Genomic DNA, 15078 nt, shown 5'->3' with positions numbered 1-15078 from the left:
GGCCCTTTGAAATTTTCCATTTACTGTACATATAGTGCAATTCTTGTCCGGGCTATTTCTCAGCAACTAATGACTCAGAGCTCCAGATCAGGTTTCGGGTCAGTTAGTTTTCACTACAAGATTTTTTTCGCAATTAGTTTTTTTCCAAAGCTCACCATTTTCAATTAGTTAGTTTTTCTTTCAATGAAAAATATAAAATAACAAACTGAACTTTTAACTCCATTGACCTTTGCATGAGCTACTGTGTGCATACCGGTCCCTTTCTGAATTTAAAAGCCCTCTCTCGCCACATTGTGTTTAATACAAGAAGAACATTTCAAATGAATATCAGCATCCGAGCCTTCAATCTGTAACCAGGGAAAGTTATTTGTCCATGCCGAGATCTGTTTTTGCGTGATACCGCGATGTTTGGGTTCGGAGATCGTCGATACCACCTCATCAACCGCTTTTGACACTTTATGAGATAATATACTGCCAACAATAGACTTTGGACTTTGTTCTCGCCACAAAATGAAACCAAGTATACTTGGCGCTGTCGCAGAATGAAGTTTCTTTTGAACTCGTCCAGGCTTTGCAGCCGACATGTTTAATTTTTTAAACAGAAGAGCGTAAACGGAAATGCAAATATTATTGTTTACAATCAACTAATTCACGGATCCGGTATCGGAAATCTCGTTATCATTTAACTTTCGCAGCGCAGAACTCGGAAATTCCGTACGATCAAACTGCCGGTCATCATTCGGATCTGTCTGCCTCAATTCGTTTTGATACGATGGGTTTTAATTGTTTTTTCGTTTTTCTTTAAAAACAAATCGTAATAACGATTAAACGATACTTATCTGGAGCTCTGCATTATTGACCGGAATTCAATGAAACTTAATGGGAAGCTTCACTACCAAGAGGAGATGTGCATATTATCAGCCGGTTCTCGTCGGATGAATTTTCACAGAGTTATGGCCCTTTTTAATTTTCCATTGTACATATAGTGCAATTCTTGTCCGAGCTATTTCTCAGCAACTTATTACGGGAATTAAATGACACTTTATGGGAAGCTTCACTGCCAATAGGAGATGTGCATATTATCAGCCGGTTATGGTCGGATGATTTTTCACAGAGTTATGGCCCTTTGAATTTTTCTATAAACTGTACATATAGTGCAATTCTTGTCCGGGCTATTTCTCCCCAACTACTCACTGGAATTCAATGAAGCTTTATGGGAAGCTTAACTACCTTAAGGAGATGCGCATGTTATTTGTGGGTTCTGGTTAGATGATTTATTGAAGCGAGATTATACGATTTATATATGTGTATAACTGTAATAAATTGATAAAATATACTACAATAACACATAATAGGCAAGAAAAATTATATATTAAAGCCGAATTTCATAAAATGTAGCTAAGACAAATTAGCGCCCCTAGCCGATCGTGACGTACATCTTTTCCTACAATAACCGAAGCATTCGTCTTTGTATTAAGGATCGGAGTTAGTGTTTGTGTGTCGTATGAATAGATATCGTTGCAGGAATTCAAATAAACCGTTAAACTAAATTAAGATTCACATCTTACATGTATGGTATACATGCTGGCGAATTCGGCTGTACAGCCGTTTTCAATTTGAGAAATAAATATCTGGCTTATTTCGCATTTTTCGACACATGTTCTTCTGAACTTTAATTTTAATTTATATTGAAATAATGTATAATAAGTTTTTTAACACATTTTGTATAAATTCATAAATATTTGACAAATTCGTATACTCCCGCTTTAAGAGAGTTATGGCCCTTTGAATTTTTTAAGTTGCTAAACCATCCATGGTATTATTTTGTCCAAAGTTATGCCCCTCAAGACGTTTCCTTTTATCTGAATATATAGTGCAATATTGTGACAAAAAACACTTTGGGGAGCATCATCCGTCTCCGACGGTTTCTTGTTTTAGTTTTGCGAATTTCCGAATACTTCCCATCAAGCTTTAGTCTATATTTTTAAGCCCCCGGATCGAAAGATCGGGGGCATATTGTGTTTTGCCTGCCTGTCTGTCTGTCATTCATTCATTAATTGATTGTTTGTGTCCCAAAACTTAAACCTTGGTTAAAATTTTGCAATAACTTTTGCATTATTGAAGATAGCAAATTGATATTTGACATGCATGTGTATTTAATGAAGCTGCAAACTTTGAGTGGTGAAAGGTCAAGGTCATCCTTCAAGGTCAAATATATGGTTTCAAAGCGGCGCAATAGGGGGCATTGTGTTTCTGACAAACACATCTCTTGTTTAATCAAGCTTTTAACCAACCATGAAGTGATTTGTTATCAGATTTTTATTTGAGCTCTGCCTAAACATTGAGTGCGAAGGCTGGAGTATCGCCAGTGTTATGAAACATGTTTACGATCTTCTTACACCTTGTAAGTTTTCTCTAGATCTATTGCTAACTTGCTAATTTAATATATTATTTAGATGGACCATAGTTCGTTGCATTATAATACGGTAACTTAAAACCTATTCCCAAATCGTTTAAATATATTTCCGATATTAACGACACATGTACACTAACTTATGTGTGTGGTATTCGATTTACGCAGCACGTTTATCCATTCATGTTTTTATTTTCTGTCTGAATAGGAAAATTGACTAAGGTCGTTTTAGACGCGCGTTTCAATTTTGATTAATGCTGGTGTAAGTGAGAAGTTCGACTAGCCATCATATCGTTAAACCATAATTGCTTTGCATTTATGTAAACATTTTATGTTTATAATGGTTGTTCTCTTAAGAACACTGAACTGTCTACCAGAACCACCAGATCAAATAGTTGATCAATTTGCACGCAATGTTAAGTCGGGGTGACAATTCTCCCATGCGACCCTGTCCATCGTAGAGAGGACAAAATATTGTTATATTGCTTCTGCCACCACAACGTTCGTATTAATTGCAGCTTAAAGATAGGCTCCATTTTGGGCCTTTGAAAAATGCACACAAAGAGCAATCATCTTATTCTTATTAACAAATGGACATGTACTTCTGCCCAAAAGTTGAACATTCAACGTCGTAGTCAACATTATCAGCGTCTTTGTGTCTTCTGAATTTTACCTGCTAACTCGAACCGCGATTTCATTTTATAGTTTGTGGTGGGTATTTTTAAATAGCCGTTAAACAATAAGTTTAAAGTCATTCACTTACACAAGTATTAACACTTTTGTAAAATTCCTTTCATTGTGTGCAGTTTTGTTTAGACGACAGCAAGAGATACGAGTAAACGTGTACAGGGTGCAGGATCACGATACTATGTTGGATTCCCCATTAAACGTTCATTGAAGTAAACCCACCGGTAAGTGCTGCTTTAATTCCAAATAACTTTTCAAAACAATGTTTCTTAACAATATCAACGAGTGCATAAAAAAGCAGATTTTTAAGCTGCTAATGGCAATGTGAAATACATTGTTTTATTTAATAAGCATGTGTTATTGTTAAAAAATTCCATGTATACTGCATGGTTTTGCTTCACGGAGCGTGAACTTTTGTCACCGATTTCAGGCGTAGTCAAGGATTTATTATTATATCTTAAGATATCGGCACAAACTGTAAGAACAACTGCCTTTTATGCACTAAATATTTTTGCAAATGTATTTCAATAACTTGGCATATTTGCAAAAATAAAGTTTAGAACGGTATGTTTATATTCTGTCCAGCCAATGTGTTAATCCCTGAAAATCTCGTTGATTCAGCACCCTGGTGTTACTATCGGGTAATTCTTGGTCATAAAGGATCTCATTTCAGTGTACAAAATTAGACTAATGGTACCCTTGAAAATCAATAATGCACTGTACAAAACGTTCGCCGTTTACATTCGTGAATTACATTACGATTTAAAAATGCGCTTTTGACATTATGATATTCGTTTAAAATAGAAAACTCTTAAATGAATTATACAATGACATAGTTCAGAATGACATGCTTATTTCTTAACTCCAAAATATGTCGAAAATATTTTGAAATACAAACTAGGATAAATGAAACTCTATAAATATAAACAGCAGAGAAGTGTTTGTATGTCTTTTACTTAAGGCAACACACTAATAACCTATATACTACATTACAATTCATGGAACTCGCAAATATACATTCTTTGTCAGGGCAAGATTATACGGTTATTTCAACTCAAAAATGAGGAACACGCGATTGCGTTTTCAATAATTGAGAAATATATATTACATGAAAAATTCTCTTTGGAATATTACCAGCAAACAAATGAAAATTTAAAATATCATTCAGACTGGTTTTTAATCTATTTTCAGCCACTGCCTGTTATCAATTGAGGACACTTTATTTCGGATATTTCTGATGAAAGAGCCAAATATACCAAACACCTCGTGATTTTGCAAAACGTGTTTGACTTTGGTTTAAATTATTTTAGATAAATTAAAAATATATTGTAGATCGACCATAATCAATTGTTTTAGTTAATCTATGGACATAATTATGATGAACAAAAATATTTCTATTGAATAAAGATTAATCGTTGGTTATATGCAAACCTTTGTAATTACTGATATATGCATAATGATTCCATACGCACAGGACAATTTGTCAATCACCTGGTTCAGATTCATCCATGATGCAAATGTCCTTTTTTGTTTGTAATAATTGTTTATTCGATTAAAAAGCAGTAATTTTGTGATGTTGTTTTTTAAATTTAATCCCCTTTTATGTGTGTTGATGTTTTTTCAAAGACTTCCGGTAATTATCGGTTTGTAATGTGTCTATAATAATGAAAATAAGTGCAACTTTCTACAATAATGACAATTTTATTTGCATAAAAAATTAAAAGAAAGTTTAAAAAAAAAACAGAACAAATAACCATTTAAATCATATGATAACATTTGAATATCGGCAAATCATTGGGCGGGGACCAGACAAAGCGTTTGTTTATTTTCAGACCGTTATGACTTGACGCCTTCTTTTTTTTATTGCGACAACTGCCGTAGTTGTATAGAACTTCCGGTACAGATGATAATGAAGAATTAAAAAATAAAACTGCTTAATTGTGTTTTTATTTTGAGGATGATCTCCTCAGAGTTATCACACGAAGAAGAAAAGGTATATATTGCAATTTTATTTTATCTGAATGTATCTGAAATATATGTGTAGGCTGACAGTCAATTGTATGTCTGCTATAAGCAGGAAGTTCCACTTGACATCTCAATAACTTGGGTCGGGCCTTTAACATGTTTAATAAACTGCACTATTTAACATTCATATAGAAATGACCTTACTTGTACGATTATGCTGATATTTTTTCGGTTGTTTATTTACCTCTCAATGGGATGTACATGTTCATAGACACATAGTTGTCTAAAAGAAGCCTGTAAAGTTGTAAAAGATCTTTCTTTTAAGGTTCAACTGAAACCATATTATCTTGGTTAGTTGCAATAACTTAACTCTCAGCTTTATAACTTAAAGGGTTTCTGAGAGATGCAATGCGCTGTCTACTGTCTGAAAGTTGCAATGCTTGATCACCACTCCCAGGGCTAGCGCTGGCCCAAAATATCTTTGAGCCACCCAGATCTAGGGGGGTCCGGGGGCACATGCCCCCCCCCCCCCCCCCCCCCCCGGAAGTTTTTTTGGATCCTAGATTATCTGTGGTGCGTTTTGGGCCTATTGCCAACCAGTTTTTGTTTGTTTAAAATAACAATATATACAGGCACATGTCACATCTCATAATATACATCACACCACAATTTTCATAGTTATAGAGATATTTTCATACAGGACATTTTTAACAACATGATGAATGGCATGTAAAATACAAGCATACATTTCATTCACAAAATACATTGCAAACAAATCCTGCTATACACAGAGAACAAAGTCATGACATGTATCATTATTATATCATTATTATTATGCGCTGTTTTTTACAAGGCTACAGTTTGTAGATCACTTTAAAGTCAACATCTTTGCAGTCTTTTCCTTCAATTGAGATTTTCATGAGATGTTCCAAATTTTGTAGAGATATGAATTACTGTTCCTATGTGTTACAAATTCGTAACTTTAATTAAACTTTAATTGCAATTAAACCGCGCGTGTTGTTCACGTTTTCCTTTGATTAAAATACGCCGCTGTTAGTTAGCATAGTGTGTGAGTAAAACGATCAAATTAATTAATAATCACCTTTTCATCGGCAGAAAGTTGTAACATCAACGACATAGAACTAATTATTTAATTATCACTCTTTAATTTAGATCGATAGTCAGCTTGGAAATAATTAATATATGGTCACGCTTATTTTCATTTTTAATCTTATAATACGACATTTGCGACCGGCCGCTATTTTGTTTGCAGACGACAATATTAACTGTGTATTCAAAGCTCCACCCATTTTTACGTTTCATTCAACAACGTCATTTCATGTGTAAGCGAACTCAGTTTTGATTGGCCAGCTACCATGTGCACTTCAATAACAATAAGGTCAAGCGATGTCTCGATACAGGTGCAGACCGGTTTTCGTTCACTGTTCAAACTGCGAATACTTTCATCGAAACAAAGAGAAAAATATAGAAAACCAGTTTCGGGGTAAAATGGCGGCGGTTTTCAATGAAATTTTACGAGATTTTAGCATTTTCGCAAATCGGATTTTTCTTGAGCCAAATTCTCAATATTTTCGCAAATGGCTCAAGTGGCGAACGACAGCGCGAGCCCTGACTCCAAGGGCTAAGGAACACTGACACTGCAAAACCTTATCATTGTTTGCCAGTCTAAAGCACAAACTCATGCAAATGGTACCATTAAAGCAAGAAATAACTGCTTTTTCTTTTCTTTTGTCATTCTTTTATGCACTCTATCTACCATATTGGGAAACTGTTGCATCGTTGCCAACTTTAAGTGTCACTATCAAGTAGGACGCAGTACACCAATCTTTTGCAGGTCATGATTTTTTATGTAGCCTAAGTCCATTACGATGTTGGACAGATGTGGAATATTTACACTGTACTAAAGTTCAACATTAAAATGTCAACAAGAATATAGTGTATTGAAACGTTGTTGTTTTTTAGCGTGCATGCAAAGTAAGGGTATCACTTTTAAACTGTCGCGTTCTGGGTTTTGCTCAAAAACGTTTTCCAAAACAGTAAACGTTTAAACAACAGTCAATATCAATATAATGAATATTGGGGTTCAAATAACGTAGCCGACTAGCCGTACGAAGTATATTGATGACGAACTGCGAAAATCGGGTATTGCGGTAAATCTGGGCTACCGAATTCGGCAGTAATTTATTTCTGATTGGTTAGCGGATGTCTAAGACATGAACAGAAACTAACAGAAAATCTTCGCTACTTTCCGAAAGTCTTACAACTTAGCAAATGCCATCATCTTATATTTAAGTGATTGATTAGCAAAGTAAAACACAGTGGTAGCATGTTAAAAAGCAATATTTTAACCAAATAATATATTGATTACGTTTTTGCTAGTTACAGTACAGCCACGTTTTTGCTAGTTACAGTACAGCCAACGCGGAACAAACATATTTCGCGATCCGCGGCGGCAAGGCACAACGAGTCAGCCGTTGAAGCCACATCAGAATGTGGCGGCAAGTTGCATTTCGCCGCGAAGCTTCGCAGTTGTCCGCCGAGACATGCCGAGGCAAGCCGCTATCCGCGACATTACGATCAATCGATGCGCTTCTTCAAATCAAAATCTTTTTAAAATGATAAGTTAGTTAAAGAAATTTAAAAGAACAATTACAATAATATTTCAAATCATAATTAATTTAATGTGCGCGGATTCAAAATAGATAAACTAATTAATACAAAAGCATTCTGTTTTTTGTTTTTAGTGATTGCATTCCCGTTTCTAAAGAAATTGCTGTCATCCAGATAGAAATAATTATTATTTTAAAAGAATGCAAATATAGAAAATCGAATTTATGAAAACAAAATACGATTATCATGGGCATGTATTAATAAAATTCCAATAATCATTTGCCATTGTCATTTTAAGAATAGGCTAAAGTGCTTAAAGTAACTTTGTGTGCGTTTATTGCGCCATATGATTATTGTCTTTATATTAAACGATCAACAAACATATTTGCTTTGGGTTTAATTTTTACGACAACATGTATTAGCATTTAAACAATGTCACTTAATTATGTTTTGGCACATACGATTGGTCAAGACTCCAGCAGGTGGTGGATTTATAATTGCTTGTTGTTTTTGCTATTATATTTTAGCTGAGACAATTAGCAGTTTGAAGCCACATCAATAACCAACACTTAATTGATGTTTTGTTAATTAACAGCTTATTATAACTATTGTTTGACTATGCGTGTATAAAGTAGTTTCATTTTGTTTATATTATACAGTTGATATCGCTAACCATTACCCGATAATCCTGTTTATTCCAGTTTTAAAGTAAATTCCGGGAAAATATTTACGATAAAAGTGCTCAAGACACACACACATTCGCAATTATTCTTAAGTATCAAATACATTTTGGCATTTGTTACTATTTAAAGATGTGATGAAATAACGTCCAAACGGGGCGTTTTTTTCGCATAAATCGCCTGACGTGATGTACATACAGAATATTACGCTAGTCAATTGTTCCAAGAGTTTGTATCACTCGAGTGGCTTGTGTGATGACATATCACACAAGAGGCGGAACCTCGAGTGTGATGCAAAATAGCACAAGCCACGAGTCAGAATCGAAAAATTAACATTGTAAGTAATTAATTCAACTATAATTTGTTAAAGCGCATTACGTGCCATATCGCTTATTAAAACGTGAGAATAATAAATATGAAAGTAGCGTAAATCTAGGTTTCTATGCTACACAAATGTACATGTAGGTGTATATCTTTTCACTCAATCCGCCGCGTACATACGCGGCGGATTTTCTCCCCGAAAGTACCCGAGGTTAAAACAGACTCGGCATCTTTGCGCGGATCGATGCCGACTGCATCGGCGATACGCCGCGTGAACACTCGACACGGCCGCCGCATACTAAATTTATGGCCGTGGCGAAGCCGCGGATTATGTTTGTTCCGCATTGGCTGTACTGTAACTGGTTTTCTGCGGTCAAACGATATGCACATTGTATTTCATGTTCAAAATACGACGTTAATGCATGCATTTTTAGCTCATCTGAGCACAATGTGCTCATGGTGAGCTTTTGTGATCGCCTTTTGTCCGTCGTGCGTTGTCCGTTGTGTGGCGTCAACATTTGCCTTGTTCACTCTCTAGAGGCCACATTTATTGTCCAATCTTCATGAAATTTGGTCAGAAGATTGGTTTCAATGATATCTTGGATGAGTTCGAAAATGGTTACGTTTGCTTGAAAAACATGGCTGCCAAGGGGCGGGGCATTTTTCCTTATATGGCTATAGTAAAATCTTGTTAACACTCTAGAGGCAACATTTATTGTCTGATCTTCATGAAACTTGGTCAGAAGATTCATCCCAATTATATCTTGGGCGAGTTCGAAAATGATGCCAGTTGGTTGAAAAACATGGCTGCCAGGGGGCAGGGCATTTTTCCTTATATGGCTACAGTACACTCCACGCGTTTTCCCCAAAAAACGCGCTCCCTCTGCAGGTTTTTTTTTTTTTGCTAGCGAGTGTTCACGCGGCGTTTAGAGAGCGAGGTGAACTCGATAAAACGCTCGGCGTTACGCCGCGTTCGCTTATTCCCGCGGCGTGTATTACTTTAGCCGAGTCGGTAAATGCAGACAATTTCCGTTCTTATCAGTGACCGCCGCGCAACGCCGCGTCAGCAGTGTGCTACTGGGCATGCCAAAAAATGAAAACATTGTTATAATAAATTGTTTAAATACTGTAGTACATGTATAAAAAAGATAATTTTATAGAAAATTAATACGTATAAAAATTATGTTTTTTAATTCACAGATACGTCTACAATATGAATGAATATAGACATTTGACAAATAAATATTTAAATCATAACACATATAAGACAAGAATAAATGTTCCGTAAAATTTCCAAATGAGAATAATAATTAGTAATCCGAAACACACTACGATTTTTAATGTTAACACGATGTTTACAAATGCTTCCAATATACAGTCATCATGTATATTTCCCGACAAAAGCGAGCAAAAATTATGCTGCAATGTACAGGGTATACTCCTGCAAAGCGTGCGTGTATTGATTTTTTTTATACAAACTTTATAGCGCAGAGAACATTGAATTTTGTTGATTTCGGTTAAAAGTTTCTTTGGTATTTTTTAACAAAATTATATCGCGAATAAGTTGATATTTCTTCCAAAATAATTTCAAATCATACACGCTGAATCTTTATCGTTACAGTATTTTAGTAGAGTAATTATTTTAACAGTAATTGTACTGTAAACTGATTAAAGAAGACATCTGGGCGGAACTGGATTTTAAGTGTTTGACGTTATGAAAACACGCAAAGCTTGTCCACTGATCTATTGTGTAGACTGCTGTCTGCAGTGTTTTGACAAAAGGGATTAACATGTGTGAATGTCACTCTGCCGATTTGGTCCATAATTACTGGTAAACATTGTTTTGAATGTCGACGCAACAAGAATACAACTGTGAATATTAAATGCAACTATCAACTCAATAGTTACCACCTTCTTTTAGCAATCAATTGAATAACCTAACTTCAAATAGAAAATAAATGCATTAGCCAGCAGAGAATTGACTTTGTTCCGACAATTAAAACCATTCCTTATGCATTCGTTGAACGTGTTTACTTGAGTAAGTTATGCCTTTAGACAGGAAGCGGCTTTTCTATGATTACGTCAAACTGTCAATTCACACAGATTTGCAAGATTTTTAGGGTCCTTGGTCATTTGTTTACATGTTCAGTATAGAAAATCACCTGCTAACATGAAAACTTTGGATTAAATTATCGAAATAAAAACAATGTTGCAAACTGTGTTTATATTAATTGGTAAGTATTAGTTAAAAGACGACACTTTGTTTGTCGTAAATCAACGAGTTTTCTATACAACAACAACTTCTTCTACAACCACGTCGGGATCGATCTATCTTGGTTGTTTTTGTTTTTTCATTGTAAATATTATACTACATGTACATGTATGTACTTGTAATAAATGTAATTTTATTTGATAATCAGGAAGTCAAACAAAATTAAATTGATCGTTATCTCGTAAAACGCGGAGTTTCCCCCGCGTTGCCAACGCCGAGGGCCACCGCGTCGGCTTATTAGTTTTGCCAATCGTTAACCGCCGCATCCAAAATCATGCAAACGCAGCGTCTGGCGGGATTTTCTTAATCTCCCTCCAGGTCAATCACCGCGGAGTATGGAGGGAAATTGGGGAAAAAGCGTGGAGTGTACTGTATAGTAAAACCTTGTTAAAACTCTCAAGGCCACATTTATTTTCCGATCTTCGTGAAACTTGGTCAGAAGATTTGTCCCAATAATATCTTGTTATCTCAGGTGAGCGACTTTGGGCCTTTCAGGCCCTCTTGTTTTCAAAATGTTGTTTTCAGAAACAGTATTTTTCGTTGACTTTACATTATTTTCGACGTTCTTGGCATTGTTTTTATAGAATGACGAATACACATGTTGTAATACGGATGGTCTGTTTTATAAAATTTAATGGATTTGATATGATATCATTGCGCGAATGGGATATGCACTCAAAATTACTTCTGGAAATAATTAGTATTTTCAGTTTGGAAATGTGATGGTAGTGATGCGTTTTAAATGGACATAGGGATAACGTTTAAACGGTAACATTTTGTTTATTTCATTTCATTTAAACGTTTAGAAAAATCTGTAAACGTGATACCCTTAATGCAAAGAATATCTTATGAAAGATGCGATTCAGGAAAATTTAATGTGTTTGTGTAGATGATGCATTACTTCCCTCTTTTCATCATGAACAACGTCAGTTTAGTGATTTGCACTGAGTGATCCAGTGCGGAGAACTGGGGTTGTGTTTATTAAGGAGTGCATATGGACTCCCAGAGCCGTCATTGCAAAAATTTTCAATGGCTCTGAAAGTCCGTTTATATGGACTTTTATTTTAGCTTGCTTCCATTGATTTTCATTTCAAGTCCCAGGTTATTGAGACACTAAATCACAATATAATTTTGAGTATCTAATCTAAGTAGCTGCTGTGTAATATTTTGTTTATTACAGCATTTTTTTTGCCCTGTTAGAAAAAAGTACAAGAACTACACCATTTGGGAAAAATGAACGCCCAAAACATATGTTCATATGTGGATAATGTGCTTTTGAAAGAAAATTTGTAATTTTTATGTCCCCCACTATAGTAGTGGGGGACATATTGTTTTTGCCCTGTCTGTCTGTTGGTCCGTTGGTCTGTCTGTCTGTTTGCGCCAACTTTAACATTTTGCAATAACTTTTGCTATATTGAAGATAGCAACTTCATATTTGGCATGCATATGTATCTCATGAAGCTGCACATTTGGAGTGGTGAAAGGTCAAGGTCAAGGTCATCCTTCAAGGTCAGAGGTCAAATATATGTGGCCAAAATCGCTAATTTTATGAATACTTTTGCAATATTGAAGATAGCAACTTGATATTTGGCATGCATGTGTATCTGTCGGAGCTGCAGATTTTGAGTGGTGAAAGCTCAAGGTCAAGGTCATCCTTCAAGGTCAGAGGTCAAATATATGTGGCCCAAATCGCTTATTTTATAAATACTTTTGCAATATTGAAGATAGCAACTTGATATTTGGCATGCATGTGCATCTCATGGATCTGCACATTTTGAGTGGTGAAAGGTCAAGGTCAAGGTCATCCTTCAAGGTCAGAGGTCAAATATATGTGGCCCAAATCGCTTATTTTATGAATTCTTTTGCAATATTGAACATAGCAACTTGATATTTGGCATGCATGTGTATCTCATGGAGCTGCACATTTTGAGTGGTGAAAGGTCAATGTCAAGGTCATCCTTCACAAGGTCAAGGTCATCCTTCAAGGTCAAACATCATATAGGGGGACATTGTGTTTCACAAACGCATCTTGTTTCTGATGGTAATTGGTAATTTTTTAATTCCTCTTTGATTGAGAAAATGCCTTTTACCAGTACTTAAAGGGACCTTTTCACGTTGAATTGACACAATTTAAAACAAGTTGTTTCAGATTCGCAAATTTTTGTTTAAGTTATGATATTTGTTAGGAAATAGTGATACTGAACATTAACCATGCTCTAAAATATCTAATAAATTCTATTATATGCGTCTTTTGACAATTTGAAAACCTGAAAATTATAAAGCGTTGCAACGCAAAACGATTGAATAATTTGGAAAGTTCTGTTGTTGCCGTTATATTTTGGGGAACTACGAGGACTGCTTATATAAGTAAAAAATTACTAAAAATACATCTGGTCATAGCATGAGCACGTATGGTCGAGTGGTCTAAGCGGGAGACCTTTTGCTCAAGGACTCCAGGGGTCAGTGGTTCGAGCCCAGTTTGGTTACTTTTTTTATTTTTATGTCCCCCACCACTATAGTGGGGGACATATTGTTTAATTTGTTTTTGCCCTGTTTGTTGGTTGGTTTGTTGGTTTGTTTGCCCTAACTTTAACATTTTGCCATAACTTTTGCAATATTAAAGATAGCAACTTCATATTTGGCATTCATGTGTATCTCATGGAGCTGCACATTTTGAGTGGTGAAAGGTCAATGTCATCCTTCAAGGTCAAAGGTCAAATATATAGCTTCAAAGCGGCGCAGAAGGGGACAAGTGTTTCTGACAAACACATATCTTGTTTTAATTGTATTCTTGTGTTGTTTTACGGGAGATTTTCAGGTTCAATGTTTAAATTTATCAATATAAAGCATTTAATGACAAGCTTCAATACATGCCAAAATCTGTGAAAAGGCCCCTTTAATGACCAAAGAAAAAACTGCTTATCGCTGAACTATTTTTCTGGCAGATTTAGCTTCAAATGTCACAGTGGTAGCAAATTGTTAAACCAGTCCAGGCCTTAGCACTAATTAGTAGGGCTCTGGTTGACATTAATTTTCTCATTATTACTACAACCAAAGAATCAAATCAGTGGATGAAACACATTAATCAATCAATTGGTTCATGCATTAAACTGTAAGTGTAAGGAAAAATCATGGCAGCTTTGCGATTGTTTGCTATTGGGAAAAGTACCAGTACCAACCCAATTAGGAAAAATTAGCACGAATATAAATGAAATTGGGTAAATTTGTGTCATGAAGTCTTCAGATTGGGAAATTGGTGTCTTTTATTTGTTGCTAACAAATACCCGGTACTTTAAACTTTGATAACTAGGTGTTGTCAAGTTGTCAATATTATATTGACTTATGTTCAAGCCATAGAGCTGCATTGGGAAATTAACTAAATGTTGCATTTTATAAAAAATAATTAATTTTTTAGCTCGGCTGTTTTCGGAGAAACCCCAAGGTATTGTCATAGCCAGCTCGTCGTGTCCGCCGTCCTTGTCAAGGTTTGTTAAGGTTTTTAACATTGGCTCTAAAATCAAAGTCCTTCCACCTACAACTTTGAAACTTCATATGTAGATGCACCGTGATGAGTTCTACATGCCACACCCATTTTTGGGTCACTAGGTCAAAGGTCAAGGTCACTGTGACCTCTAAATAAAAAAAATATATAAAAAATTCTGACAAGCTTACGCAGCTGAGCGTGGCACCCGTTATGCGGTGATAGTGTTTCATTTTTTTGAAAACCTTCAATGGGGAATTTTTTGGGCAGCGAATGGTTAAGTTTTTGTTTTTCCCCATTGGAAAGGTGTCATTTTCTGGAACTTTTATATAAAGAAAGAAAAAATTGCTGCAGCTCTAACCTTTATCATTGTAGATATTTTAGGAGTTGAAATGGGGATTACTGTGTTTTCTAGTAACACTTTGGCATATGTAAGACGCATAAGGTTTTGGCATGATTAGACAAGTTTGATGTATCATCTTCGCAAAAAAATGGAAATATACATGTATTAATATTTAAACTTTCTGGTTTCTATCGAATTAATGCTTGGTTTAAGTGAAAGATATTACAAATAAAAAACTCTTTTGGGGCCTGTAGTTTTTAATTCAGGCCTCTAAAATTTTGTCAC

General features: G+C 35.4%; 1 protein-coding gene across 3 annotated transcripts in view; it reads left to right on the top strand.

Annotated features, from left to right (window-relative positions):
• Window positions 1–4972: 4972 nt before the first annotated feature.
• Window positions 4973–15078, top strand: part of LOC127877348 (tyrosine-protein phosphatase non-receptor type 9-like) — a 34505-nt gene continuing 24399 nt past the window's right edge. For all 3 annotated transcript variants that reach the window (XM_052423090.1, XM_052423091.1, XM_052423089.1), the window contains exon 1: window positions 4973–5093. In XM_052423090.1, the coding sequence (XP_052279050.1) occupies window positions 5058–5093 (36 nt within the window). In that variant the 5' untranslated portion in view covers window positions 4973–5057. The remainder of the gene's footprint in view (window positions 5094–15078) is intronic.

This window comes from Dreissena polymorpha, chromosome 4 (genome assembly GCF_020536995.1).
Source record: "Dreissena polymorpha isolate Duluth1 chromosome 4, UMN_Dpol_1.0, whole genome shotgun sequence".
Lineage (NCBI taxonomy): Eukaryota > Metazoa > Mollusca > Bivalvia > Myida > Dreissenidae > Dreissena > Dreissena polymorpha.
Note: the sequence above shows the minus strand (reverse complement) of the source record. Positions and strands in the feature narration are given on the sequence as shown.